At 38.7% G+C, this 27,924-nt stretch overlaps 2 protein-coding genes across 2 annotated transcripts; one reads left to right on the top strand and one right to left on the bottom strand.

Annotated features, from left to right (window-relative positions):
• Positions 1–476: 476 nt before the first annotated feature.
• ARF4 (ARF GTPase 4) lies at positions 477–18,628 on the top strand. Its single transcript, XM_024746388.1, has 6 exons — positions 477–870; positions 8,465–8,545; positions 8,992–9,101; positions 13,890–13,961; positions 15,484–15,609; positions 17,672–18,628. Exons 1-6 carry the CDS (start codon positions 804–806, stop codon positions 17,756–17,758), a joined length of 543 nt encoding a protein of 180 aa, XP_024602156.1. The 5' UTR covers positions 477–803; the 3' UTR covers positions 17,759–18,628.
• A 3,587-nt stretch (positions 18,629–22,215) lies between these two features.
• PDE12 (phosphodiesterase 12) lies at positions 22,216–27,807 on the bottom strand. The gene is made up of 3 exons (XM_024746476.1): positions 26,316–27,807; positions 25,246–25,324; positions 22,216–24,727 (listed from the first exon to the last, which is right to left on the bottom strand). The coding sequence occupies exons 1-3, from the start codon at positions 27,621–27,623 to the stop codon at positions 24,285–24,287; spliced, it is 1,830 nt and encodes a 609-aa protein (XP_024602244.1). The 5' UTR covers positions 27,624–27,807; the 3' UTR covers positions 22,216–24,284.
• Between the last annotated feature and the right edge of the window lie 117 nt (positions 27,808–27,924).

Here is a 27,924-nt window from a genome sequence, read left to right as displayed (position 1 = left end):
TTAGGCCTAGCTTCATATGGGGTTGCTACAGCCTCTTCCCCTGCACGTCAGCTTTTAACAAGTTATCTCTTGGGAAAGCAGGGCCCGTTTTCGCCCCTCCTTTAGGGCAAGTGTGTGGTGCCGTGCGTGAACCTCGTACCTTCGTAGAGCAGGAAATCGCCAACGCGCGTTCCCTTGAAGAGGCGGAAAGAACGGAGGTTCACTACCTAACCCATAATGCACAGCCCGCCTTTCCGGAAGCAAGGAATACAACCGCCAGGATGCATTTCTCTGCGCAGAAACGTCCCTCCTTGAGTCTGATTGGACGTGATGAAGCGAGGCAGTGTGGGACCGTGTCCGTCGCCCTTTACACAGGGGCTGACTGGCCTCGCCCAACTCCAGGAGCCACGTCCGGGGGGGTGACGCCGGCCAGCGGCGTAAGTCAGCGAAGAGGGCCAATTCCCCTGGTGCGCAGGCGCACTGGTTCGGGCAGCGCCGGAAGCGCAGGGGGATGGGGCGACGGTGACGCGGTTCTGTCCGCGTTGGAGGGGCCGGGCCGCTGCCGGAGTCGCCGCGGCTGCCGCGTGACGTGGCATAGCCGAAGATTTAACGCCAGAGCCGGAGCAGCCCCGCCAGTCGTCAAGCAGGTCATCACCCCGCTAATTCCTTCCCGGAGGGGAGCTCCGTCCTACACATCGGCTGGCGTGCCGTCCCTGCGGCCCTCAGCTCCTCTTTCCTCCCTGAGTTTGCCGGGAGCGTGAAAGAAGGCTCGGGGTCGCGCCAAACCCCTTCTGCTTCTGCCCATCGCAAGTGCCACTACCGCCATGGGCCTCACCATCTCCTCTCTCTTCTCCCGTCTCTTCGGCAAGAAGCAGATGCGCATTTTGATGGGTGAGTCAGGGGCCGAGGGAAGAGGCCAGGCCCTGGTGGGGCGGCCAGGTCTCTTCGCTTGGAGCGGCCTCGGGGCCTGTTTTTTTACCCCCCGTCAGCTGTGGTGGGGGAGGGGCGGCGGGCTGGGGGTCGGAGGAATTCTTAAGGGGGAACAATGGGGCGAAGGGTGGGCGGTCGCCCGAGATCTGTCGAAGAGGCTGGAACGGGGCCGCGGGCAAGGTTTCCTCCTTCTGGGTTTGGCTTTCTCTTCGTGGTCTTACTGAAAGCCCGACACAGTTTGGCGGAGATGTGAGAGTAGCGGACTGTCGGATCTTGCCGAACCCTAAAGACACTGGCGCGGCCCATTCTGTGAGTGCGATCTGGCTCCCTTCTTCCCCGGGTGTGGGCAACGGTCGGGAGGGAGGCCGAGCGATTCCAGCCTTCCTCCTCCCCCTTTCTGCCCCGTGTGCACACTCTGCACACTCCAATGGTGTGTGAGCGAGCGGTCGCCGAGAGCCCGGAGCCGGCCGGGGCAGGAAGTGACCGGGCCCAGTGCGGTGGCAGGGGAGCACCCACGGTTTCAGTAGAGTCCGGAGTCCTCAGCGCTCACTTCGCTAAACTTTGCTTCGCTCAGGATTCCGCCTCATATTTTTTTTCTTCTCCTTATTAATGTCCCTGAAAACTGAGTTTATCATGAATGTTTCGTTTGGCCACTCTCAAGGGCTAAATATATTTGGTTTATTCTCTTTGGTTTTAAAACTATGTAGTTTTTATACAGCTGGCTAAAGTTTAATGAAAAAAAAAGGCTTAGAAACTAATTTTTTTAAGCCGGTGACAAATTTTCAGTAAGTGAACATCTTGACGCATAACTTTAGGGAGGCCTTGTTAAGCAGTAATTACAAGGGTGTTTTTTAAAATTCTTATGGAAAATGGGCTTTTTAAAAATTACTTTTTAGGGTCGGTTTTTCGCTCTGCTGAGGGAGAAGGGGTTTGTCACTTGAGTGATGTAAGCAACGCCTCCCTCATAGTACTGTGAGTAGTCTTTACATCACAGCTAAGCTCCATGGACCTAAATAATGCTATAATGAGCCTCGCTAACTTTAAACATTGAATTTTGTTGGTTTATTAGCTTGTTTTCTAGAGAAGTGCAGTGGGGGAGGTTTTATTTGAAAGTTTCCCAAAGCAAAAGGTTCAGTAGTATTTCAAGGCATGTGAAGATTAAGGGTGTGCACATTTGGTTCTTTTTTCACTTTCCTCTTATTGCAGCTTATTCACAATCCATGAAACAATTGTTGATAATTCATTCACAAAGATAAATGAAAATGTTTTCTCTTTCAAAGTTTGTCAGGTTTCAATTATGAAAAAGAATTATTTTAGCAGGGTAAACCTATTATTTACGCTTTAAAAGTGCCTGAAAATCGACCGTCTAAAAAAGGATCTGAAGTCACTGGGAGAACTTTGGACTGTGCTAAATGATTTCCAGCCTGTTCCTTGAAGAGATTAGCTAGTACATGGTTCTGTTCCTGGAAGTGTAGTGTGTTATATTTGAAATGTAATGTGTAGTATTTTACTTAAGATTTTTTGTAAATTGTTGTTTCTCATTTCACTAGTTTTTTGTGATGGCTGACAGTTTCAGAGGGAGAAGAAAGGTAGAATTATATACGCTATAAGCACTTTCATATATTTACTATATTAGGGAAGCATTTCTCCCCCTTACTCCCCAGAAATGATTGATAGAAAATGGAAGAAGAAAAGTAACTTTGTGCATTTGTGCAGGGGATAGACGTTATGATTTGAAATTATTCATTCATGTTAAATGTTTTATTACTCAGGTTTGCTGTTCTTGTTTTGCACTTTAACTCAGGATAATTAGGTTTCCTTGATTAAAAACAGGTTAGTCACAAGGTCACCTTTTATGGTAGCTCATCAAAGGAAGTATAACCTTATGGAGAATATGTGTATGGATAGTGAAATAGGTGATTTGGGGGTTTGATCATTCTTAGATTTTTATATCTAGCTTTATGAGTGATAGCATATATAATAGATCACTCTTAATGTGTCTGCCCCTATCCTAGTTTAGAATTACCAATTAATGATTGTTTTTTCCATATTAATTTTCTTTGACAGGCATGTGTTCTTTTCCTTTATATGGCTTAGGTAAAATTCATGCTTTCTTGAGTTAGTGACCATTTTAAAATGTTGTTGAAAGATAGCAGTTAGCTATTGAATCTGGTTTGCCAAATTACTGTTGGAGAAGTTTTAAATTTTATTTGTACACACTTTCCTAAAAGTTAAAGTAATTTTAAAAGGTGTTTGAAGTTGCAGCTTATGTTAACTAATTAAATTTTTTTTTTTCTTTTTGACCGTGCTGTGAGGCATGCGGGATCTTAATTCCCCGACCAGGGGTGGAACCCACGTCCCTTGTGTTGGAAGCATGGAGTCTTAACCACTGGACCGCCAGGGAATTCCCTAATTAAAAAATTTAAAATCGGGCTTACCTGGTGGCGCAGTGGTTGAGAGTCCGCCTGCCGATGCAGGGGACACGGGTTCGTGACCCGGTCCTGGAAGATCCCACATGCGGCGGAGCGGCTAGGCCCCTGAGCCATGGCCGCTGAGCCTGCGCGTCCGGAGCCTGTGCTCCTTAACCGGAGAGGCCACAACAGTGAGAGGCCCGTGTACTGCAAAAAAAAAAAAAAAAAATTTAAAATCAACACAATATATCAAATGTAACATCACTTAAACTATAGATTGACAGAAATTTTGTTGTTTTACAGAAAAAAATCTTGTAAATGATATTATTGAGCTTAAATTCAAAGATGACCAGTTTTCACCTTAGATTTCTCATGTAGTCCATCATTACCCTGTTTTAAGTCTGATCTCCATATCTGTGGTGAGATGTAATTTTGGTAAATGACTGCCCAAATTTTGTTTATATTTGAAACAATATGTTCTGTAGAGGAAATACTAATTCTCCTCTCTTTGAACTTGCAAGTTCTTGCCTGTTGAAAAGCTGAGAAAGTATTGCTTTCTAAAAGATTGCTAATACATACCCAGTGTAGTTTTGTGTTGTCTTTCATGTGACAGTGGCTCTTTGGGACCAGAGAGGTTTGGGAGGAAAGGATCTTTTGCCAATTTGAAAAATACTAACAATATTTTAAAGTGAGTGATGTCTCATACTTTTTTCCTAGCATATTTTATAAATACATTTACTATTTAATTTTAAATTTTTGGTCCTGATTCTAAAAATAGTGTCCTTTTTGTTAAATTTAGAAAACATGAAAAACAATAAAGTGATAATTTCTTATCATTGCACCATTCCACTTTTAATATTTGTTATATTTACTCTCAGCCTTTAAGAGGAGGTTTTTGTTTCTCCAAAATTGTAGTCCTTTTGACTTAGTTTATTATGACCATCTTCTTAGGTCATTAGTTGAAAACATAATTGCCAGCCTTTTAAAAAGGGGGGGCGTGTCTTCTGATTAGTTATGTGATACAGGTAAACAATAGAAAAGGCAAAAATCCTTAGCTTCATGCCATTAGAAGTTGATACAACCACCCTTAGGTGTACTCTCCTGCATTATTATAAAGTATGACTATCAGAGGCTGATAATTTGCTGTTAATTAACACATTGATGGAAGTGCTGATATTCCTGACCTGTTAGGTAGAAGCAAAACTCAAGGTCATTATAGTTTTCCTGTACATCTGGTAGACTCAATTTCAGTTTTGATGGTCAAACCTCTGAGGAATTAGATAAAATATTAAGATAGTGTGTGTACACCAAAAAACCCTAAGGGCAGGATGGCAATATATGAATACTATTTGAGAGCTCTGGCATCAGACTTAGGATTGTTTCTTTTTAATTAAAAAAAAAATTGAGATGTAATTCACATACTATTCCTTAAAAGTGTACAGTTCAGTGCTTTTTAGTATATCCATAAAGTTGTGTAACCATTACCACTGTCCCCCTCCCCGGTACCGCACAGCTTGTGGGATCTCAGTTTCCTGACTGGGGATCTACCTGGACCACGGGGCAGTGAAAGCCCGTAATCCTAACTACTAGGCTACCAGGGAACTCCCACCACTGTCTTAATTCTAGAACATTTTCATCAGCCCAGAAAGAAACCCCACACACGATAGCAGTCACTCCCCTCCTCACCCCTCCCTCTTGCAACCACTCTTCTGCTTTCTGTTTCTGTGGGCTTGTTTATTCAGGATATTTCATATAACAGAATCATACAATATGTGGCCTTTAGTGTCTGGCTTCTTTCACTTAGCGTGTTTTCAAGATTCATCCATATTATAACATGTATCAGTACTTCATTCCTTTTTATGGCTGAATAGTAATTCTTTTGTATGGATATATTTCACATTTTGTTTATCATTCATCAGTTGATGGAAATGTAGTTGTTTCTACTTTTTGGTTCTTATGAATTATGCTGCTGTGAACATTCATGAAAAGTTTTTGTGTGGGCATATGTTTTTAATTTTCTTGGGTAGATAAGCTAGGAATAGGGTTGTTGGGTCGTTGTTAACTATGTTTAACATATTGAGGAACTGACAAACTTTTTCAAAGCAGCTACACCATTTTCCATTCCCACAGCTATATATGGATCTAATTTCTCCAAAAGACCTAGGGTTTTAAAATCTGTTTTACTACTCCTGTGATTCTGGGGATGTTTCTGAATCTCAGATTTTGCATCTGAAAAATGGAGAGTTATTGTGAGAATTAAATTACAAAATGTATGGAATCACCTAGTATTGTGTTTGGAACACAATAAGCACTCAATTTTTAATTATTGAAAAATTACGAAGTTTTTTTCAAGCTTCCTTGTAGAAAATTTGAAAGATAAAACATGAAGAAAAATATCCTAACTGAAACTTAACTGAAAATATACTTTTTTCTTCTTAGTCGTTTTCTTTTCTGCGTTTGGTTGTTTCTCCAAGTTGAGATAATTGGAATCTAATTTTAAAACTTAAAATATAAGTATATCTTGCTGCCTTAATTTGGTAGACATACTTTTTAATGATCGGCAAAGATTTTGGGGAAAGTTTTGCTGCTTTTAACACTTTGGTTAAAGTGCAGGTCCAGTCAAGGAGAACAAGTAATTCCAGTATATCTTTCAAAACAGTGACTTGTTTATGAGGGTGAGAGGGAGGGGAGGACGTTACTGGACTGTACAGATTAGAGTCTTATCTTGGCTAGTTGAGAATTGGTTATAGTTTCATTTTGTGGAGAAATTTCATTGCCAAATATTGCAACATTAAGGAAATACATACTTAAGAAATCACTAAATGGGCACAGAATTGTTAGACCAACATGTTTTTGAGGAACTATATAATGAGTGATGGATATGCATTAATTTGTGCATCTTAAATCTCACAATAGAAATACCTTAAAAAAAAACCTTCTGGTTTGCATTTATACAACACTATTTAATTTATTTATTTATATATTTATGGCTACGTTGGGTCTTCGTTGCTGCTCACAGGCTTTCTCTAGTTTTGGCGAGCGGGGGCTGCTCTTTGTTGCGGTGCGCAGGCTTCTCATGGTGGTGGCTTCTCTTGTGGAGTGCGGGCTTCAGTAGTTGTGACTCGCAGGCTAAGTAGTTGTGGCACACGGGCTCAGTTGCGCCGCGGCATGTGGGATCTTCCTAGACCAGGGCTCGAACCTCTGTCCCCTGCATTGGCAGGCGGATTCTTAACCACTGCGCCACCAGGGAAGCCCTACATTTTTTTTAAACTAAGGTCTGAGGTCAAGTTGGACCACCAGTGAGGACTGGTGTGTACCTTAGTTCTCAAAACTTAACGCAAGTGTTTTTTGTAATCATTATTTCAGTTTCAGTTCTTCCTACCTGGGCTAATGGTATTTGGACTTAGCTAAAGGTGAATTTTGCTTTATTTTAAAATTTGATCAAAATCTCCTGAGGAGGACTTAGGCTGTAAGGGACTTAGCTTTTTCTAACAATGAAAATATCCTGTTGTTCGCCTCCTCATTTTCTATATTTTTATTAAAGATGCCAAACTCTAAGGTAGCTGCTTTTGTTTCTTTGTATATTTTTAGAATTATGTTTTCTGATATGTTTGCTCTTCTGTTCTGTAGTTAAAACATAAAACAGTTCCTGTTAACAGTTGGTTTTTCTTATGCCCGTGAGTGAGGAGGCTACTCGTTCTGACTAGGAAGTGTCATAGTATTTTGGACAGAATAAACAATCTCAGTATGAAGAAGTGGGGAACAGAGTTTGATCATAGAATAGAGGAGTAAGAAAGCATAAAATGCCTGAGTCTCCAGGGAGATCTTTTTTTTTTTTTTAAGCAAGGGTTTCTTGTGCTAAGTCATGCTCTGATATAAATACTAAACAACAACAACAAAACTATCCTTAAAAAACAAACAAAGAAACACGAAAAACTATCCTTGCTTAAATCAATACTCGGTTGAATTGATTTCAAAATCTGTGATAGTGTTAATCTAGGTGGCCAAATGTGATATCCTTAGACCAATAATATTCAGTGAGGTTTTTAGATATTGACCTTCCATTTATGAAGGCTTTAACAAACAATGTAGAATATTCAGCTTTTCAGAGATTCATACTTAAACATTTAATTTGCTTTTCACCCTCTTCTATACCTTCTTGTTGTAGTATGGATTTTTTTTGTTTTGGAAACAAGTACATTCCTCCCTACTTATATCTGCCTGCCTCAAAGGAATTATTTTAAGAATTTAGACATTATATTGGAGATGAATATGACAAGGCCTTCTTTACAACCCAAATTAACCAGTCTTTTGTTATCATTTCTGCACATGTGATGTTGAAATGGATTTAGGTAGGGGTAAAATTGGCCTCATCTTCCTTTCTTACATGTATATTTTTTCCCCTAGCATCAAGACCTTTTACCTAAAATTTGCTTGTTATATTAAAGGAAATTGAGTTTTTGAATCTTAAAGATAGTTCTTAATTTGTTTTTATGTGTTCTCTGATTCAACTTATAATTTGTGTTTTTTTTTTGTTTTTTTTGCGGTACGCGGGCCTCTCACTGTTGTGGCCTCTCACTGTTGTGGCCTCTCCCGTTGCGGAGCACAGGCTCTGGACACGCAGGCTCAGCGGCCATGGCTCACGGGCCCAGCCGCTCCGCAGCATGTGGGATCTTCCCGGACCAGGGCACGAACCCGTGTCCCCTGCATCGGCAGGCGGACTCTCAACCACTGCGCCACCAGGGAAGCCCTATAATTTGTGTTTTTAAAAATGGTAGTAGTTCATAGAATTAATGAGGACTTGAATTGGAAGAGATGTTAGATTACTTGATCTAGTCCCCTTATTTTATAGCTGATTTCTCTGGCCTCTTTCCCAAAGTGATTGTTTAAAGCCATTCAACTATTGTGTGGCAAAGCAGATCTTGAGATCAGACCTTGTGCTGTCTCTCTAGGTCTAGAAAGAAAAATGGAAAGGCTTTTGTAGGAGGTGTTGCCTTTGGGAATCAGAAATGAGGTGATTTCATTTCTAACTCATTTGTGCCTTGACCAGTCAGCTTTTGCTTTCAAAATAAAAATTTGTTGTAAAATTGTTTCTTAGTGTGTGCTGTTGGTCTAGATTTAAAATCTGAAATGTCTTTTTCTAGTTGGGTTGGATGCTGCTGGCAAGACCACCATTCTGTATAAACTGAAGTTAGGAGAGATAGTCACCACGATTCCTACCATCGGTAAGAAAGTTTACAGTGATTTTAATTTATATCATAATAATGTATTATAAAGTAAAATAGAATATAGTTTCATTCTATTTTTTTTTTTCAGAGTAGTTTTTGGTTCACAGAAAAATTGAAAGGAAACTGCAGAGATTTCCCATATATCCACTCCCCCAACACGTGCATAGCTTCCTCCATTGTCAGCATCACTCAGTAGATGAACCTACATTGACACATCGTAATCACCCCAAGTCCATATACCTTAGGGTTGTTCTACATTCTTTGGGTTTGGACAAATATACAATGACATATAGCCATCATTGTAATGTCTTGGGTTTTTACATTTGTTGATTATCTATTAGGACTTTAAAAAAAAGCAATTCTGGGAGAATTCCACAATAAAGGGATTTATTTTCTGAATGACATTGTGCGCAGCAAACTTTTTTTTTCTTTTTTCTCTATAGGTTTTAATGTGGAAACAGTAGAATATAAGAACATTTGTTTCACAGTATGTGATGTTGGTGGTCAAGATAAAATTAGGCCTCTCTGGAGGCATTACTTCCAAAATACCCAGGTAAGTTAGGAATGCTATACATTTTTATAACTTTTTTTTATATGTTTCATGTTCCAAAGTTTATGTTAATATATACTGTTTACTTGGATATTGGTGTTTACTCCATGAGTTGGCATTCTTATCACTACTTCCATGTTCTTCAGTGGACTCTCTCATTCATGCCTTTGTAGGCTAAATAACCTAGGGTGGAAGAGTTACATAATTATCGTAGTAATATTTTGGAAGATGGGGTGGGGTGGTTCTCAGGGTTGAATTAGATGTTTCTTCAGTAGTTCTATTGGTTTCGTTCTTAGTTTAGGAAGTAAGATCTGTATAACTTTCTGTCATTGTAGTTTTAAATGAATGTAATACAATTAATAGCCCTTCATTTAACCCAGTTAAGTGTTTGCTTTATTAAAATACATTAAGAAAAATATATTAAGGTAGATCTGCTCTGTTGATTTGTACATGATTTTTATATTATCATGTAGTATGTATAATGCTAGCATGGTAGAGACCTTAGTGATCCTGTAGAGCAGGAATTCTCAAATTTGACTGCACATTAAAATTACCTGGGGAGTTTTAAAAATCCCAAAGCCCTGATCATGACACCTGACCACTTGAATCAGAATCTCTGACAAAGCGAGAGAGAGGCATGGACATATATACACTTGGACATATATACGTAAGGTAGATAGCTAGTGGGAAGCAGCTGCATAGCACAGGGATATCAGCTAGGTGCTTTGTGAATGCCTGGAGGGGTGGGATTGGGAGAGTGGGAGGGAGGGAGAGGCAAGAGGGAAGAGATATGGGAACATATGTATATGTATAACTCACTTCGTTATAAAGCAGAAACTAACACACCATTGTAAAGCAATTATACTCCAATAAAGATGTTAAAAAAAAAAAGAATCTCTGGGGATATAAACTAGACATCAGTAGTGTTTCTCAGATGTTAATCTGCATATGAATCACCTGGGTATTTGTTAAAATAGAGATCAGTTCAGTGAGACCTGGCTGAGTAAGGTCTGAGATTCTTCGCGTCTAGCAAGTTCTCAGGTGGTGGTGCTGATGTTGCTGGTTTGGGACCTTACTTTGAATAGCAAGGCTCTATCTAGTACAGGGTTTTTCAACAGCAGCAGCGTTGACATTTCAGACGGTTAATTCTTTGTCATTGAGTGAGGGGAGGGCTCTCCTTTGCATTGTAGGATGCTTAGCAGCATTCTTGGCCTTTACACACTAGTTGCCAGTAGTAGTCTCCCCCACCCAATCCAGTTGCAACAACCAAAAATGTCTCCACATATTGCAAAATATTTCCTGGGGACAAAATTGCTCCCTCTTGAGAACTACTGTGGTAGTCTAACTCTTATATAAGAGGAAACTGAAGCTTGGAATGACTTAATTGGAGAGCTGGTTCTTGTTTTACATTTTTTATTCAAGTAGTTCCCAACTCTGTGGTGTTTTCTACCACGAGAGGTTTCTTATCATTTTTTGTTTACTACTGGAGTTGATAAAATTTTTTTAGAATAATGTATGAGGTTAGAAGCACTTCATATGTTTAAGATGTACAGATGTCTTTCTGGATCTCCAGCTCTTATAACATTGTAGACAAGTGACGTTTATTGCCACCGGGTGGCAGTGAATACCCTAGGTGAGTGGCTGGAACAACCAGGTTTAAGTAGCATGTCATGTTAAGTAAGTGGCATACTTTTTTATTTAAAAATTAAAATGTTTCTGTTCATTAACACAGCTGTGGTTAGGAAAGATGTTTTGATATGAGTTACATGCTTTTAAAAACTTTACTATGGAAATTTTTGAATTTATACAAATGTAGAGAATAGCATAATAAGCTCCCACATATCTATGATATTACCCAACTTCAGTTATTAGGATATGGCCAGTATTCTTTAATCAGTACTCCTTTATAATGTATTTCACCTTTTGGATTATTTTAAAGTAAGTCATAGGCATTTCACTTAGGGAACACGCTTTTTAAATACATTTAGGTGTGAAGTAAAACTGCTAATCCTAAACCTGTAATTCTTTTTATTTTATTTTTAAAAATTTTATTGAAGTATAGTTGATTTACAGTGTGTTAACTTCTGCTGTACAGCACAGTGACTCAGTTATACATATATGTATTGTTTTTCATATTCTTTTCCATTATGGTTTATCACAGGACATTGAGTATAGTTCCCTGTGCTATACGGTAGGACCTTGTTGTTTATCCATCCTATGTATACTAGTTTGCATCTGCTAATCCCAACTCCCAATCCTTCCCTCCCCCATTCCTCCTCCCCCTTGGCAACCAGAAGTCTGTTCTCTATGTCTGTGAGTCTGTTTCTGTTTTGTAGATATGTTCGTTTGTGTCGTATTTTAGATTCCACATATAAGTGATATCATGGTATTTGTTTTAGTCTTTCTGACTTCGCTTAGTATGATAATCTCTAGGTCTGTCCATGTTGCTGCAGATGGCATTATTTCATTCTTTTTTTATGGCTGAGTAATATTCCATTGTATATATGCACTGCATCTTTATCCATTCATCTGTCGATGGGCATATAGGTTGTTTCCATGTTTTTGTTTTTAAGCCTTTAATTCTTGACCAAGGGTAACCGTGCTCTTATCCCTAGACTTGTTTAGAATGCTTTTTAATTTACTTTAACTTGCAATTAGACCCATTCCTGGCCTCTGTGGACCACCTTAGAATCAAAAGTCCAAGTACTTCTGGGACTTCCCTGGCGGTACAGTGGTTAAGACTTTGCCTTCCAATACAGGGGGTGCGGGTTCATTCTCTGGTCAGGGAGCTAAGATCCCATATGCCTCATGGCCAAGGAACCAAAACGTAAAACAGAAGCAATATTGTAACAAATTCAATAAAGACTTTAAAAATGGTCCAAATTAAAAAAAATCTTAAAACCCCACAGAAATCCAAGTACTTTTTAGGGACTTCAAGGCTGCCAGAGAAAGCTTTACATCAAGGTTGCCTGATGTAATCACAGCTAAGCTATTAAAGCTGTTTTTGCAGCACTCATGATCAGTTCTTTTAGCTGTAAAATTTAAAAGAAACTAATTATTCCATTTAACCATGCTTCTAACTTTTATTAGCAATTCAGGACACAGTGTTTATTGTAGTAAGTTCCTCTTACCTCATTATATAATTCAAATTATTTTCCTGTTCTAAATATTTGGCCTTTTAAGTAATCTTTTCTTAGAGTAGCTATCTTTAGAATCCTAGCTTTTCTACACTCTTGATTGTGCTGTCCCAGGAGGTGAATAACTTAGAATTTCTCAAATAATCCTCCCTCTCAGTAATGTTACTTTGGGACTGACAGTGTTATTTGCATTTTAAAACGATAACGGATTGTTAGTAGTCTAGATAAAATTAGATCCCTTTTAGAGGCATTACCTCTTCTAGAGAAGTAGGTTCTAAATAAGAGTGGTTTGGGGGATAGGAGGAAAAGGAGGAGACATTTACTAAATGCCTGTGATATGCCAAGGACAATGCTTCATTCTTTTATACCTCTATGATTATGTTTAAAAATAGGCTTAAAAAATTGGTGGTATTTTATTTTATAGAAAAGGAGGCATGTTCAAGGATTAGGTAATTTATATAACTAATAAGCATTGAATTTGGTATCTTCCCACTATGCCATACTAGCTCTGAGAGCACCAACATTTTTTTCAAAGGGTAGGATGTTTAAAAATTAAGATTTCTTGCAGAGATAAAGGAAATGGGTTTCAAGTTTTTTAGACCAAAAGACATTATGTCATTTAATGACCGTAGCCTAAAATAATTATTAAGTACCCTGGCAAGCTCAGTACTATGGTAATACTGAGGGGATTAATCCCTCAGTGGATTTAATCTGGTGACTTCCACAAATAAGTAGTGGCACAACAGTTTATGATAAAGTGACAAATGATTAAAAATACTTTAGGGGTCAGGGTTGTGGGGAAAATAATACTTTAGTGTATATACTAAAGAATATACTTTAGTGTAATAGGAATAGATTTTAACAAAGCTATAAAATTCATCTGCCCTGTCTCTCTCTAACTGAAAATTTTATACTTTCCCATTTGAAAGATTTTGGAAGAGTCTTAATTCAATTAATTCCTTCCCAATTCCACTTCTTTTGTAGTATAAAATTCGAATATTTGAATATCTTTAAGAATGGTTACTACCTTCCTTTTTGTTAAGAATTTCTTATTCGATCAAGTCAGCCTTGAATTTTTCTTGATATATTTTGCTGAAGACTTTCTTCTGATTCTAGAGCTGGCAGGCAGCATTCTACAGCAAGACTCTTTTCCTGATGAACTATATAAAAGCTACTGTAGTGCACTCCTTCCGCTTCTTTTTTTAGTTTCATTTTGTGCATGCTTTTGAATAAGGTAATTCAATTAGTAAATTCATGAATCCTTAGGATCTGTGGATTGTTGTTTTTCCTTTTGTGCCTACTTTGTGGCCATTTTGTTACTTCTACTTACCTGCATTTAAATGTGCAAAGGTAGGGGAAAGGGATAGAATTTATTCTTCTTAGCATAGTTGAAAAAAGTGATCAGTTGTTAAGAGGTAGATATTTTTTTGGAAATAACATTGATAAGTTAAAATAACAAATAGTGCTCAAATCTGTAATGCCCTGTCTTTCCTCCCTTTTTTTTTTTTGTAAGGAGACTTTCTTCCTTTTTTTTTTTTTTTGTAAGGAGACTTTCTTCCTAACACGTTATTAACTCTTGATATGGTTTTGCTGCCTATGTACTTATGTTTCATATTTAGTGTGTGCTTTAAATTTAACTTTTAATTTATTTCAGGGTCTTATTTTTGTGGTAGATAGCAATGATCGTGAAAGAATTCAGGAAGGAGCAGAAGAGCTGCAGAAAATGGTGAGAATAGTTTTTAAATTTATCATTTCCAAGATATGTTCTTCTGGGTGATAGTGGTGGTAATAGTGGTCGGTACATTTTAACTGTAATTTGATTACATAAATCAACTTTTTAGAGCAAGAAAGAACCTTGAAAAACTATGTATTATCACAGGTTTTTAAGACTGCACATAAAAATCTCCTGTAGAGCTTTTAAAAAACTCATGGATGAGCAGTTACTTCAGTAAGTTGGGAGGAAGGCCCAGTTTGTTTGTAGAATGCTCCATGGGTGATTTTGATGCATATCTCTGGTTGAGGATTTTTACTTTAGTCCAGTCTTTTATTTTCTAGTTATAAAATCTCCAGTTTTGAAGCTTTTGTGACCTAGGAATCCTGGTTCAAATACCTTGTTCCCAAGGTCATTGGGTTCAGTTTTCTCTATACTATACCTATAAAATATACTTCAAAATGTTACATAATAGCAACCATGGTAAAAGAATTCCACCTAAGGCATGTGGCATTTTGGTTGATGGTGGCATTTTGGCCTTGCCAAATATTGGATAAATGTTTTCATATGTTCATACTGTTAAAAATCCTGAGGGGGAAAATTGTTGAGGAACTTTGCTAGAGGAACGTTGTCATGGTTTCAGACTTGTAGGTGTAAAATATTTACTGAAATATTCTCATTCAGTGCTCCTAAGAGTGGAGTGCAGTTTGTAAAACCATTGTGCCCGTATGTGTGTAACTGGTGCTTTTTTTGTCTCAGTTAACTATTACCCCTTCTACTCTTTTTTTTTTTTTGTAAACAGCTTTATTGAGATATAGTTCACATACCATAACTTCACTCATTTGAAATGTACAAGTCAGTGGTTTCTGGTATACAAAATTGTACAATCATTACCACAATTGAATTTTACAACATTTTCATCACCTCCAAAAAGAAATCCTATAACTATTAGCATTTGTTCCCCATTCCTTCCCCCATTCTACCCTGCCTGCATAAAATATGTGGTCTTTTGTTACCTTTTTAAACTCTTTGTTTCTTTTCACTTAGCATAAGTTTCCAAGTGTTGTGTCATATATCAGTATTTCATTCCCACCGGCTTTTGCTCTTGGTATAATTCTTGTATTTTACATGATACTACTAATGCCCTAATCACTGTATTGTTTCCCCACTGTCGTTTGATCCAACTGGCTGGAAAGGATAAAAGTCCAAAAAGAATCATCGTCTAAGTATGTTTACTACTGAGTACCATAAGATCCTGCCATAAATGTTTATTCCCATGTGTGTTTCTTGTCCTTGCCAATCGTGACCCTCCATGGATTATCATCAAGACTGAATGAATGATTTACCTTAATGGAGTGTAGGATGATTGACTTGGAAAATAGTTTTGCTTTACTTGAAGGTGTATGATTATTGATTTGATGTTTGATAATGTATTTAATGTTGAATAAATGATGTACATACGTAGGAAGCCTGTTTTACTTAGTTTGTTACAATAATTGGATTCCAGTTTGGTAGTTGTTAATGTCTTTATTTTCAGCTTCAGGAAGATGAGCTGCGAGATGCTGTGTTGCTGCTTTTTGCAAACAAACAGGATTTGCCGAATGCTATGGCCATTAGTGAAATGACAGATAAATTAGGTCTTCAGTCTCTTCGTAACAGAACAGTAAGTATTTGGAGTTTCATATTAATTTCCTGACTATTAGATTATTAGCATAATTGTTTAAGCTGATATTTAGTTTAAACATTTATTAGTTAATTGTCCTCTTTGAAATAGATGATGAGCACATCATTTAAAAAACTACAGGAGGGCTTCCCTGGTGGCACAGTGGTTTAGAGTCCGCCTGCCGATGCAGGGGACACGGGTTCGATCCCTGGTTGGGGAACTAAGATCCCGCATGCCTGGCAGCACAGCCAAAAGCAAAAAACAAAAAAACTAAGAGACTAAACAGTAAGAGACTCTTGCTTATATAAAAATGAGCCCTTTCAGGCTTTATTTCAAACCTTTGTAAATGTTGTATTTAACTTTAAAGTACGTTGATATCTTCTCCATTCTTAAACTTTTTTTTTTTTTTTTTTTTTTTTTTTTGCGGTACGCGGGCCTCTCACTGTTGTGGCCTCTCCCGTTGCGGAGCACAGGCTCCGGATGCGCAGGCTCAGCGGCCGTGGCTCACGGGCCCAGCCGCTCCGCGGCATGTGGGATCCTCCCAGACCAGGGCACGAACCCGTGTCCCCTGCATCGGCAGGCGGACTCTCAACCACTGCGCCACCAGGGAAGCCCTAAACTTTTTAATATATATCCTTTAAGGATCCAAAGGTTTTAAATATCTTTATTTCGTTTGACTTTTGTTAACATTTTTTATTTTTTATTTTTTTGTGGTATGCGGGCCCCTCACTGTTGTGGCCTCTCCCGTTGCGGAGCACAGGCTCCGGATGCGCAGGCTCAGCGGCCGTGGCTCACGGGCCCAGCCGCTCCGCGGCATGTGGGATCCTCCCAGACCAGGGCACGAACCCGTGTCCCCTGCATCGGCGGGCGGACTCTCAACCACTGCACTACCAGGGAAGCCATAGCAGCCATATTTTAGATAGTATTTTGTACTGTGTGCGTGGTAGCACTAAGAGCTTGTGGAGGGGCCTGTAATTATGATGTTAAACAAGTTTTAAGTTTAAAATTATAAAAAATATCTACTTGCTCTCCAATAGCTTTACCATTTGAGATCAGTGGTTTAAATACTGGCGAAATACAATATATTGTTTTATTTATAAAGATGATATCACAAACTATTATTATGGTTTGTGCCTTACAGTAGTTTTTCATTAACTTGTCAACAAGGTGAAACTGTGGTGTGGCAATAACTGTATACAGTGTTTAAGATGTCCCAGCCCAATTTAAATAAGACAGACTGTAAATGATGCAATTTTCCATGCTGTGAGGATATGAATTCATGCCTTTTTCCCAGCCTTCTAGGTTATTGGGGTCCTTGGTATTAAAGTAATAATTGGCAGCATATGGTAGACTTGAAGTGACTTTGCAACATTAAAGCAAGGTCTTTATTTTAAGGCAAAATAAAACTGGTCAGTAAAGAAAATTAATAAACCATCCCTAAAAGGTAATTAAATTGCTTCCTAGGTCTTTTTCTTGGTATTTGAAACTTTTCATGGCATTTCATACAGTTACTGAAGATAATATTCATAAACATTTTAAAGATTGGAACTTGTGGGGGTACATGAGACTAAAGATAGTGAAACTCCCGAAAAAGCTTGCCTCTAAAATATCAATAATCCCTACTCTTTCAAAATTTTGCCTCTTCTACTCTGAACTTAGTTTTGTGGGAAACAAGAGCATCATAAGGACCAGGTGGGTAGTTTATTAGTTACTAATCTTCCCATGAATTTTCTTTTCAGATTAAGTAGTAGTTGGTTAAATGTAATGAATGGGTAGTAGTAGCTTTAGATATGAGAGGAGTTTTGTGAGAAGCAAGAGGTAGGAGAACAGTTCTAATCTATACAGTTACTGAGATCATTAAATATAAAATTAATCATTTGTGAAATATGATACTTTTAACACATTTACAACTTTAGTTCCTATGGCTTTATGTATTTTTCCTTTTTCTCTATACATTTATGGCACTTGCTCACTAATATCCCTGGAAAATAATTTTCTGAGTAAGGAATTTCAAACACTGGTTATATTAATCAAGTGTTTTCTCATTGTCCTTTCTTTACAGTGGTATGTTCAAGCCACTTGTGCTACACAAGGAACCGGTCTGTATGAGGGACTTGACTGGCTGTCAAATGAGCTTTCAAAACGTTAAATGAAACTGGATATCTAACCAAGGACATGTTTGATAGAATTGGTCTAGGCTTGTTACAACAAAATTAGTTTGCATCTTGGTTATTAAACAGTATGTGGGACTGGTTTGGGCAGAATATTACAGCGTTTAAACTTATTTTGTTGCCAATTATTGTTTACCAAGTATAATGTTGCCATTTAGCAATATGCTTGGTTTTAAAGAGATTCTCTTAACTTGGGGAAAAAAAGTGTCCTCTTTTAATTTTACTTCCCTTAAGCCTAAATGCCTGGACATAGCTAATGTGACACCTTTAAATAAATCCATTTTGAATGTTTTTTTGAGCCCACAACAAATAATGTTTTAAAGTTATCCCCTTGCTACTTTACTGATACGTTTATCATTCCTGGGACAGTCTGCTGATTTAAAAAATGTAGCATTCCATTTGTATTTATTTTTCTCCCTTGCCAAAAAAGATTTTTTAATACTGCTTGTACCAGCCAGGGAAATGCTCCAAAACACTATTCAGATCTTTTGCACTGAAGAACTTATATTTCCCTCCCATTATTAACTCCTGGCTTCCATCAGCCAAGCTTACCTTGGTGTGGTTTGGATTTGATAGCTAATTAGTTCTGTGCTAGTTGCAAAGAGTTCATATTGAGATGATTTTTAATACTCAGCAGATTGTCTTCCTTTATATTGTATCTTTTTTATGTTGCATGTTGCTTTTGGTATCAGCCTGACTCTTGGCCCAGTATATGATAGTTCTGCTGATGTTTTATTGTTTGTTGGTGAACATGTCTTCATTAAGAGTTTTGGAAAACTCATCAGACTCAGTAAGTTTTCTTCATAACCCATTTGGAATTATTCCTAATAAAATGATAAAACATGTAATGGTGTTTGTTTTTCTTGAGTCTTGAAGATGTTTGAAATAGATTTTTCTTAGTTGATTTGCATATAATACATACTGTGAACAATAATAAAGATCCCAGTGAGTTTATTTATTGTTTGAATTGGAAATAAAATGTGGGTTGCTATTGTGTGTAACAGAGTGAGGAGCAATTTCAAGAATTTAGTCTTCTTTGATAAAATACCATTTTGATGCTGTACATTTCTAAAGTCAGATCAAGAGTAAAAAGCTGTAATAAAATGAACTGCTCCCAAAGTATGGATGCATGTGTTTGTTTCACAACTAACATTCGTTTAAAAAAAAATTCAAGTGTTTTTTGTATCTCATAATACATAGATGGTTAGTGATGCTGCTCTCCTAGGTAGGAGAACAAAGTTCACAAACACTTTTCTTTTTTAGCTTCACAAACTTCAGAACTTCTGCAGAAAGTGACTAAATCTTTGTCATAGGGTAGTACCTCATGAATTAACATCTGTTTATTTCTTAAGAACTCAACTTGGTCACCTTATGAGTAACTTAGTTTTTGTCTGTACTCTAACGTTTTATGTATTTCATAAACCTTGCATTTTTATGATTATTAATGGCTTAGATTTAGATAAATTTATGGATTGGAATCTTGGTTTCAAAGCCAATACATGCTTGTAAAATAATGTGTATATTTGAATTGTAAAAAAAACAAAACAAAAAAACTACTGGACAAAGCGAAAGGAATTTAGAATTAAGTAGTTGGTGATGGTGAAACAGGTTACTGGGAGAAAGTGTATGCTAAACTTGTGTTATTTCATGTAAGTGCATCTTCTCTAGCCCACTGGATGAATTCTTCCTTCTTCCCTCCAAATAAGAAAGGTCTCATTTCTTGGATAAAACTAAGATAAGGGTATATAGTATGTGTGGTTTTTATGGGGTTCAACTAGGGGATACAAAACTTCAGAGGTTTAATGATAGGATCATAGTTAAATTACCATTGTTGTATTAATTTTTAAAAGACTAAACCAAGTAAGTCAAAGATGCTTTCATGAACTCTGAAGATAGAATAAAGAGAATCCATATAATCTTACTTTCAAGATATGGCAGCTCTTACTACCATTGTTGGAAATGACTGCATTAGGAACCTAAAATTGCCTAATTTTTGCTAAATGGGTTAAATAAAGATTTGCAAGATTGCTTGTTCTTTTTTATTTTTTAAAGAAAACATTAACTTGGCGATTTGGCATGTTTTTTTTTGTTTGTTTTGTTTTGTTTTTTGTGGTATGCGGGCCTCTCACTGTTGTGGCCTCTCCTGTTGCAGAGCACAGGCTCCGGATGCGCAGGCTCAGCGGCCATGGCTCATGGGCCCAGCCGCTCCACGGCATGTGGGATCTTCCCAGACCGGGGCACGAACCCGTGTCCCCTGCATCGGCAGGCGGACTCTCAACCACTGCGCCACCAGGGAAGCCCGATTTGGCATGTTTTTACCCCAAGAAATTATTCTTTTTCTTCAGTCCTTGTGGTAGTTTTTTGTTTTTGTTTTTAAATTAAATTGAGAAGTTACATTTTTTTCCAAGTAGAAGTGAGTAAATGCTTTGGGGAAAAGTGTAAATTGAGAGATAATCCCTAGAATGCCTTTCACTGTGTTTTAACATTCTTTGAAAACAATGCAAACTTATAAAATCACTATCACTGTCCTAATTTATTGACATGCTCAGTACTCTTTTATGAAATACTTGACATTATATTCATTGCTTACTGTTTACACAAATGTTAAACATAGTATTGATCAATCAAAAAGAGGTCTCTGTGACCCTCCTGTATTATACAGAACAGTTGATTATACCCACAGATTAAAAAATACTCTGTCAAATAATTGTTAAGTATGTTAACAGAGAAGCTGAAGAGGGATTGTGGTTCCCTTAAAGGCTGACTAGCAGCATCAGAGTTGAGGATAGAACCATTTTCTGTTTTCTGTCCCTCTGTTAATAGGCTTTTTTGTTGTTGTTGTCCATAATATTCCCCATTGTCTTTTTTCTCAAATCATTCAGTTGCTTTTCTGTGGTAGTATTTTGTTACGTTTGCTTCCATGGATTCCCCCCTTTACCTTATATATTCTTCAATGAAAATAAAACGTAAGTGAAATGTTTATCTTAATCTTCCAGAGTATCAGTGTCTCATTTACTGAGACTTCATTTTCATTAGTGTATACACAGAATTATCTCATATGTAGTAATAATTATTTCCAGATATTTACTGGGATCAAACTGCTTTTTTTTTTTTTTTTTGGCCACGCTGCACAGCATGTTGGATCTTAGCTCCCCAACCAGGGATCAAACCCAAGCCCACTACATTGGAAGGATGGAGTGTTAACCACTGGACCACCAGGGAAGGAAGTCCCCAAACTGACTTTTAAAGTCCATGGGATGTGTAGTGATGTCCTCACTTTCATTTCTGATAATGGTAATTATCCTCAGTCTGGCTAGAGGCTTATCAATTTTATTCATCTTTTCAAAGAACCAGCTTTTGGTTTAGTTGATTTTCTCTATTGATTTCTTGTTTTTAATGTCATTGGTTTCTGTTTTTTTTTTTCTTGGCTGCACTGCGTGTCATTCAGGATCTTAGTTCCCTGACCAGGGATTGAACCTGCCCCCTGCAGTGGAAGCGCAGAGTCCTAACCACTGGACTGCCAGGGAATTCCCACATTTAAATGTTTTTGAATTATGTTTGGAAAACTGGTTGGCTATTAGGAAAGATTTTCCCTCTTGAGTTGCCATGTGGGTCTTATGATAAACCAGTAGTGCAAACTTTTATCTTTCATTATATATGGGTTTTGGTTTTGTCTCAGACTAGTTTGTAGGGAATTTCTGCCTGTATTTCATAGCTGGAGAATGTGAGATCTAACGGTGTCCATTTCCACCAGGGAGATTTTCCCACAGTAGTGTTCTTTGTACTTCTCCCCCTTATATTATGTTGCTCAGAGATCTACCTTTGGACTGAAACCACCACATTTTGATGACTCAAAAACGTCACCAACCAGTAAAATTCTTGAAAATTTGAAACTGATTTTAGTTTCTAGAATTTTAAAGAACATCACATAGCCAGAAATGATTTATTCACTAATGAATTATGAACTACCAGTGTGTATGTCTGTAGTGGCAACTGTATAAGAATTCATTTAGGGCTTCTTTGGTAGCACAGTGGTTGAGAGTCCGCCTGCCGATGCAGGGGACACGGGTTTGTGCCCCGGTCCGGGAAGATCCCACATGCCACGGAGCGGCTGGGCCTGTGAGCCATGGCTGCTGAGCCTGCGCGTCCGGAGCCTGTGCTCCGCAACGGGAGAGGCCACAGCAGTGAGAGGCTCGCATACCGCAAAAAAAAAAATAATAAAAAAATAAAATTAAAAAAAAAAAGCATTTAACAGGATAATATGTTCTGTAATAGTAGTTTGTCATTGATAACAAAATTTTCAGAATGTTAATTCCTATAGCAAGAACTTGTAACATTGTAAAATGTGGTTCACCAGTTACTACTTTCCATATTTTATAATTAAATGTACTAAAAAAATCTAAATGTAATAGAAAAATTCAATCACAGAGATGGCTTTAAACACTTAAACATTTCTGAATAACACTTTATTCTAGCTCATATACAAGGACATTTTGGTATGCTATTTATACAGTTTTCTTAGTGTTCCCTACATTTGGACTAACCGTACTAACATATCTATGTGCTAGAGATTTGACCAAAGTATATGCACTTCAAAATAATATTCTATATTCTAATATTCTGAAATGCCTGTGTACAATCTGATCATTGTTTAGTCAGCAAATATCAAATTTAAAGTATCAGGATGTGGAATGTTTGATAAGTGTTTAGAATTTTTCTGAGCAGAGTTCCATCTAGCTAGCTGTGGTGTTAATACAGGACCTGTATGTTTTTCTCATGGGCATGAGGATGTCATGTTACACTTTTATGTTTCTCAACTTTTTTGCTTAAACTTTTTCTCTCAACTTACTGTAGTAAGTCCTGTCCACATGTTTGTTTGAAAGCAAACCAAAACCAAATATTAAAACGGAAAAAAAAATTGCAAAAGAATCAGATTCTGGCTTCAATATATTATTTCTATATTTGTAAACTGATGTTAAAAAATGCTTTCAAGATGCTTTTTAGGAAGGCACAATTTGGTAGCATCAATTTTTCACTTACAGCCTTTTCTAAACAAGATCCCAGGAAACTGCCACCCTAATTTTTCTGGCACGTACTTTTAAGCACTTCAAGGTTCAATCTGAAGTGCAAGTAAAACCCTCTCATTCTCAAAATTACTAAGAGTAAACAATACATTGGATAGTGAGCAGAATATGAAAATACAGGTTACTTTGTCAAAAGATGAAAGTTCTTATGGTATCGGGTTAGAGACTAAACGTGGAACAAAGGCCTTCATGACTGGAAAATCAGAGCTCTTGAAGTGAGCTCTAGCTATCTAAGCTTAGAAGTTAAATGCAGAAAAACGAGAACATTTTGGTTCTTTTGAACAAGAGCGCAACAGCTAAAACATTAAAAATAAGGTACGGTGATAATTGAGTTAGAAAAGCTCAGTTACTACTCTAGGCTAGACTCTAATCAGTAAAACTATGTAATTTTCAAGAGTTTGGCTTCATACTTAAAATTTTTTTTACAGTATGTAATTACATATACAGTGTTCTGTAACTCAAACTATAATGCTCAAGTCTATAAGAAGTTTATTCGAGAGATGCTCAAAAGCCCCACTACTACTCTCCCTTTCTCCTATTTAGAAAAAAACAACAATTTTGAAAATACTTGTAGCACAGAAATGCTCCATGGTTCATCCACAACTGCAAGCCTGTATCAATAGGCAGTTTCTCATATCTAACGTATTGTGTTATAGTCTAATATATGTCAAATACCCTGTTGATTTATGAACATTTTCCATAGGCAAGGGTGTTAAAGACAACAGGATCAAGTTGACGATGTTAGTTCACTTTAAATACTAAATTGTGCTTGCATACTGAAAGTTAAAATGAGCTTGCAAGTAAGAATGGGAATATAAATATGTCCATTTGTACCATACACTAAAAATTAAAATCCTAAGAGAATGAAGATGCCTTATGATAACTGAAAAATGAAAGATGAGAAGCAATAGGAATTGGTAATGGTATATTTTAATTTTTTGTTAAAGCTCTGAAGTTGTATTTAAATTGCTAACCAAATTGAGGTAGAGGTAGACCCTAATGTTATTCCTTCCATGTGTCAGAATAAGCCTCTCACTTTAACTTGTATGTGCTTTCCCCCTAATTATATATACATGATTTAATTTGAAATGTGTGTTATGATAGAAAAACTACAGGATCATTCAAATGGTTATTTTTTTTTACAAAATTCTTAATTACTAGTAAAAAAAAGTATAAAAAGTACCCAATGTTCTTCTTGCTAGTCATAAATATATGTTTTCCTCCAAGCGTAGAAAAAAAGGGTAGAGAAACTATATTATGCAACCATTATGATAGTCATGTAATGAAGACACTAGAACATAACTTGTATGGTAAGAATATTTTACCTTAGTGCCTAGTTTTCCTCTTTGAAGGTTACACATAGCTTTGATTCATATTAAATTTCCTACTAAAGCAGATTTAAATTCCATCAGACACAAATCTATTTCCATTTTAAATCACATACAAGTGCTAAGTGATCAGAGGGATGGGAAACACTAGGTAAGGCCTGGTGGGTGGTAACTTCTTCATGAGTAGGTAATGGAATCACCTGTTCAACCTCTAAAGCATTTAAGTCAATGAAAATGTAATCCAGACATCCATGAAAGCCACCAACGTAATTTGTGTAAGCAGGTTCACCACAAGCACTTTTCAGTTTGAAGAAATGGGTAAGAGACATGTTGCATCGTTCCTCTTCCCCATTGGAAGTCCAGTCTTCATGATCCTCTGGAATATTGCCACTGATGACAAAGTGATACATTCCTGTTGATGGGGTACTATTAAAGTCCCCACAAAATATAACTGGTATGCTGGGATACAGATCACAAGAGACGTGTCTAATGTGAGCCAAGGCTACTGCCATTTGAATGAGACGAATGTACCCACCTATGAATATAAAAAACATTAATGTTAAGTACTTTCTAAAGTTGCCTTTAAGTTAAAAAAAAAACAAAGAAATTAAAAAACAAACCACAGTATCTGGGTGACATTCAAGATATGTATTTGTATGGGTGGGGAGGAAGTGGATGAAGGTGGTCAAAAGGTAAAACTTCCAGTTATAAGATTAATGGTATTGGGGATGTAATATACAACACAATGGCTATAGTTAACACTGCTGGGTGGTATATTTGAAAGGTGCTAAGAGAGTAAACCCCAGAAGTTCTCATCACAAGGAAAAAAACCTTTTGGGGGATATTTATATGAGGCAATAGATTTTAACTAAACTTATTGTGATAATCATTTTGCAATATGTATAAGTCATTATACCATACACCTTAAATTGTATAGCACTGTATGTCAACGATATCTCAATAAAACTCAAAAAAGATGTATTTGTGTAAAACAGCTTTTACCGACGTTACGTTACCACGTTCAAGCCACTTGAGAAAACCAATAAAACTTACCTTTGGGGTGCCAGTAGAGATGGGTATTAGCAACACATATCTTTTGAGAAGAGTCCTTTGTAGACTGAAGAACAGAAACCTAAAATAAACAGAAAATGCCAAGTTCAGATGCTATTTCCCAATCTGAATTTTTAAAAAATCTAAAACTATATGATGAACTGACATTTTATTCCATTTGCCTCCCTGCTGATGAAGTATGATCGAAATTATGAAATTTAATTTTAAGTTTTGGAATATAAATGAATGGGATTCAGCATAACATTTTAGTAACAGTCCAATACACAGAGGTAGCATGAATACATTTTAGCGTGACAACACTAAGGTTGGAGCCAGTGTTTTTATGTGGGTAAGCGTGGGCTTTGGAGTCAGGCAGAACTCGCTTTGAATACCCACTCTACCATTTACAGCAGTGAGACCTGGAGAGGGACACTTCTTTTTCCTAAACCAGCTTCATCATGAGTAAAAAAGAGACAATATCATCCACTTCAAGGAGGACATTTAATTGTGTGGATTCAATTAAATAAGCTTACTCAGAGGTGCATGAGACACAGTAGGTGCTCAAAAAATGGCAGCTGCTCTTCTTACTATGAACAAAACCAAATACCTAAAAACTCTGGGCAACAGAGTTTTAGAATAACATCTATAAAATGGGAACATTAGGATTACTATGAGCCAAAATTAAAATAACAGCTAATATTTACGGAGCACTTTGTACAACATGCCAGAGACTTAAAATTCAAATTCTTTAAAATGTGTCAAAACAGTGTTTGGCAAGTAGTAAGAAAATATTAGCTATTAAATTATTGTATTTAGCTAAACACTAAATCATAAGCACTATGAAAAGTTCCTGTTTGTGTTGTTCAAGGCAACCTGTAGTGTGCCTGGCGCATTACAGGTACTCAATAAGTATCTGCTCAATGATGAAGGAAGGAAGGAAGGCTAAATTACGTGCTTAAGATACAAGAGCAAACACCTTTCAGTAAAATCTGGACTGTTTCTTCTCTATAAGCACCCCCGGCCCCGGCGCCCCTTCCAGAACGAGTATGTCGAGACTGGCGGAGTTACTCTACCTGAAGTACAGAAGATCTCTGGAGCACCCTCTCCTGCGCTGATGGGTACAAGGCCAGTTTCTCCAGCAGTTCTTTGTGAAGTGGGTCAGACTGCAGGGCTTCATGGAAAACAATGTCATGCTGGCTAAGGAGGCTGAACTTGGACTTCCGGTAGAAAGTGGCCAGGCCTTCGTGCTGCTTGATTCGAAACACGCCCTCCAGCCCAAAGGCCTCCAGGGCCGGCACCAAGCTGTCTGTAAACACGTTGCGGTCAACTTCCTGCAAACAGATGAGGTCGGCGTTGTAGCCCGTGAGTTCCTTTTGGATAAGGTTCTGGCGGTAGTCGAGTTCCAGGGCATAAGGGGCACAGTACGGGTACAGGACCGTCCGCGAAAACTCAGTCTGAGCGTATGTGTCGGCCAGGATGTTGTAGGAGACAGTGCGGATGAGAGCGTCGTCCGTCACCTTCTTGGTGTACAGATGCCGGTGGTCAAAGGTGCAGGTGCCGGGCCCGGCCTCCACTGGACACACACTTTCCAACTCCCGGCTTGGCCCGAAGCGCTGCCCATTGCCTGGGGTGCAATGAAGTTTGAGCCGTAGCCCGATGTCGGCATTGGACGGGGTGTAGACGCGCTCGTCCACACCCGTCTCAGTCCAACCAGGAGAGGGCGAAGAGGGAGACAACGATGAGGGTCCTCCGCCCTCAGGTTCTGCCGCGCCGGGTTTGGTTTCCTTGTACCAGCGGAAGAGGGAGCCGGCGGGATCCCCAAATTCGACGCCGAGCTTGGGGCACACCGGGAAGCCGGCCATGATGTAGCGCGGCAACTGCAGCTCGGTGAAGGCGGGAGGGTTGCGCTCCACCTTGTACTTGACATCGCCGATCTGCAGCACCGCACCGTCCTGCCAGGCGTCCACATTGAGCACGTCTTCAGCCACTGCCTCCTCCCGGTAGTACAGCTTCACCACGGGTTCGCAGGCTGCAGCCGGCTCGGGCCCAGGCCCCGCACAGGACACGCCGCCGCTTGCGTTTGGCCGGTTCTTCCTGCTCTTCTTGGCGGCGGCCGCCTTCGCGTGGCCTTTGAGGGCATTGGTAGCGATCCGGCTGAGGGCCCGACCCAGCGGCTCGCTCTGGTCGCGCTGCATGTTCTTGTGGCTGCCGTCGGCCAGCGCGAACGACAGACTTAGCTTAGGCTCCGAGGGCACACAGCGCACCACAGCGCGCTCCATCGCGCCTGCCACGGTCTCAGTCACCGCCTCGGCCCGACTGTGCCGCTCCACTGCCGTACGGACCACACGAAGCGCGAAGCGGGCGCCTGGGAGCCTCCACATGAACCTGGTGGCCCAGAGGCTGACGAGCTCTGAGGCTGGGCGACCGTTAAGCGTCAGGCAGAAACAGAAGAGGCGCAGCCGCCGGTTCCGGAACCCATTCAGTCCCTCAACTTCCGGCCGGCGAAGAGAGGGCGTACTGTGCTCCTGCCACGCACTTTCGCCAGGCCCGCTCACCAGCTCCTTTTTTCCATAGCCACTCCTGTCTCTAATACATCACAGCTTAATTTTTATCTACAACCAAAGTCATAAGGATGGAAAAATGAAGAAAATATAGAAGTTCCAGAGGGAAATATTAGACTCC

This window comes from Neophocaena asiaeorientalis, unplaced genomic scaffold (genome assembly GCF_003031525.2).
Source record: "Neophocaena asiaeorientalis asiaeorientalis breed wild unplaced genomic scaffold, Neophocaena_asiaeorientalis_V1.1 scaffold251, whole genome shotgun sequence".
Lineage (NCBI taxonomy): Eukaryota > Metazoa > Chordata > Mammalia > Artiodactyla > Phocoenidae > Neophocaena > Neophocaena asiaeorientalis.
The sequence above is the reverse complement of the archived record's forward strand: the minus strand, read 5'-3'. Positions and strand labels throughout refer to the sequence as shown.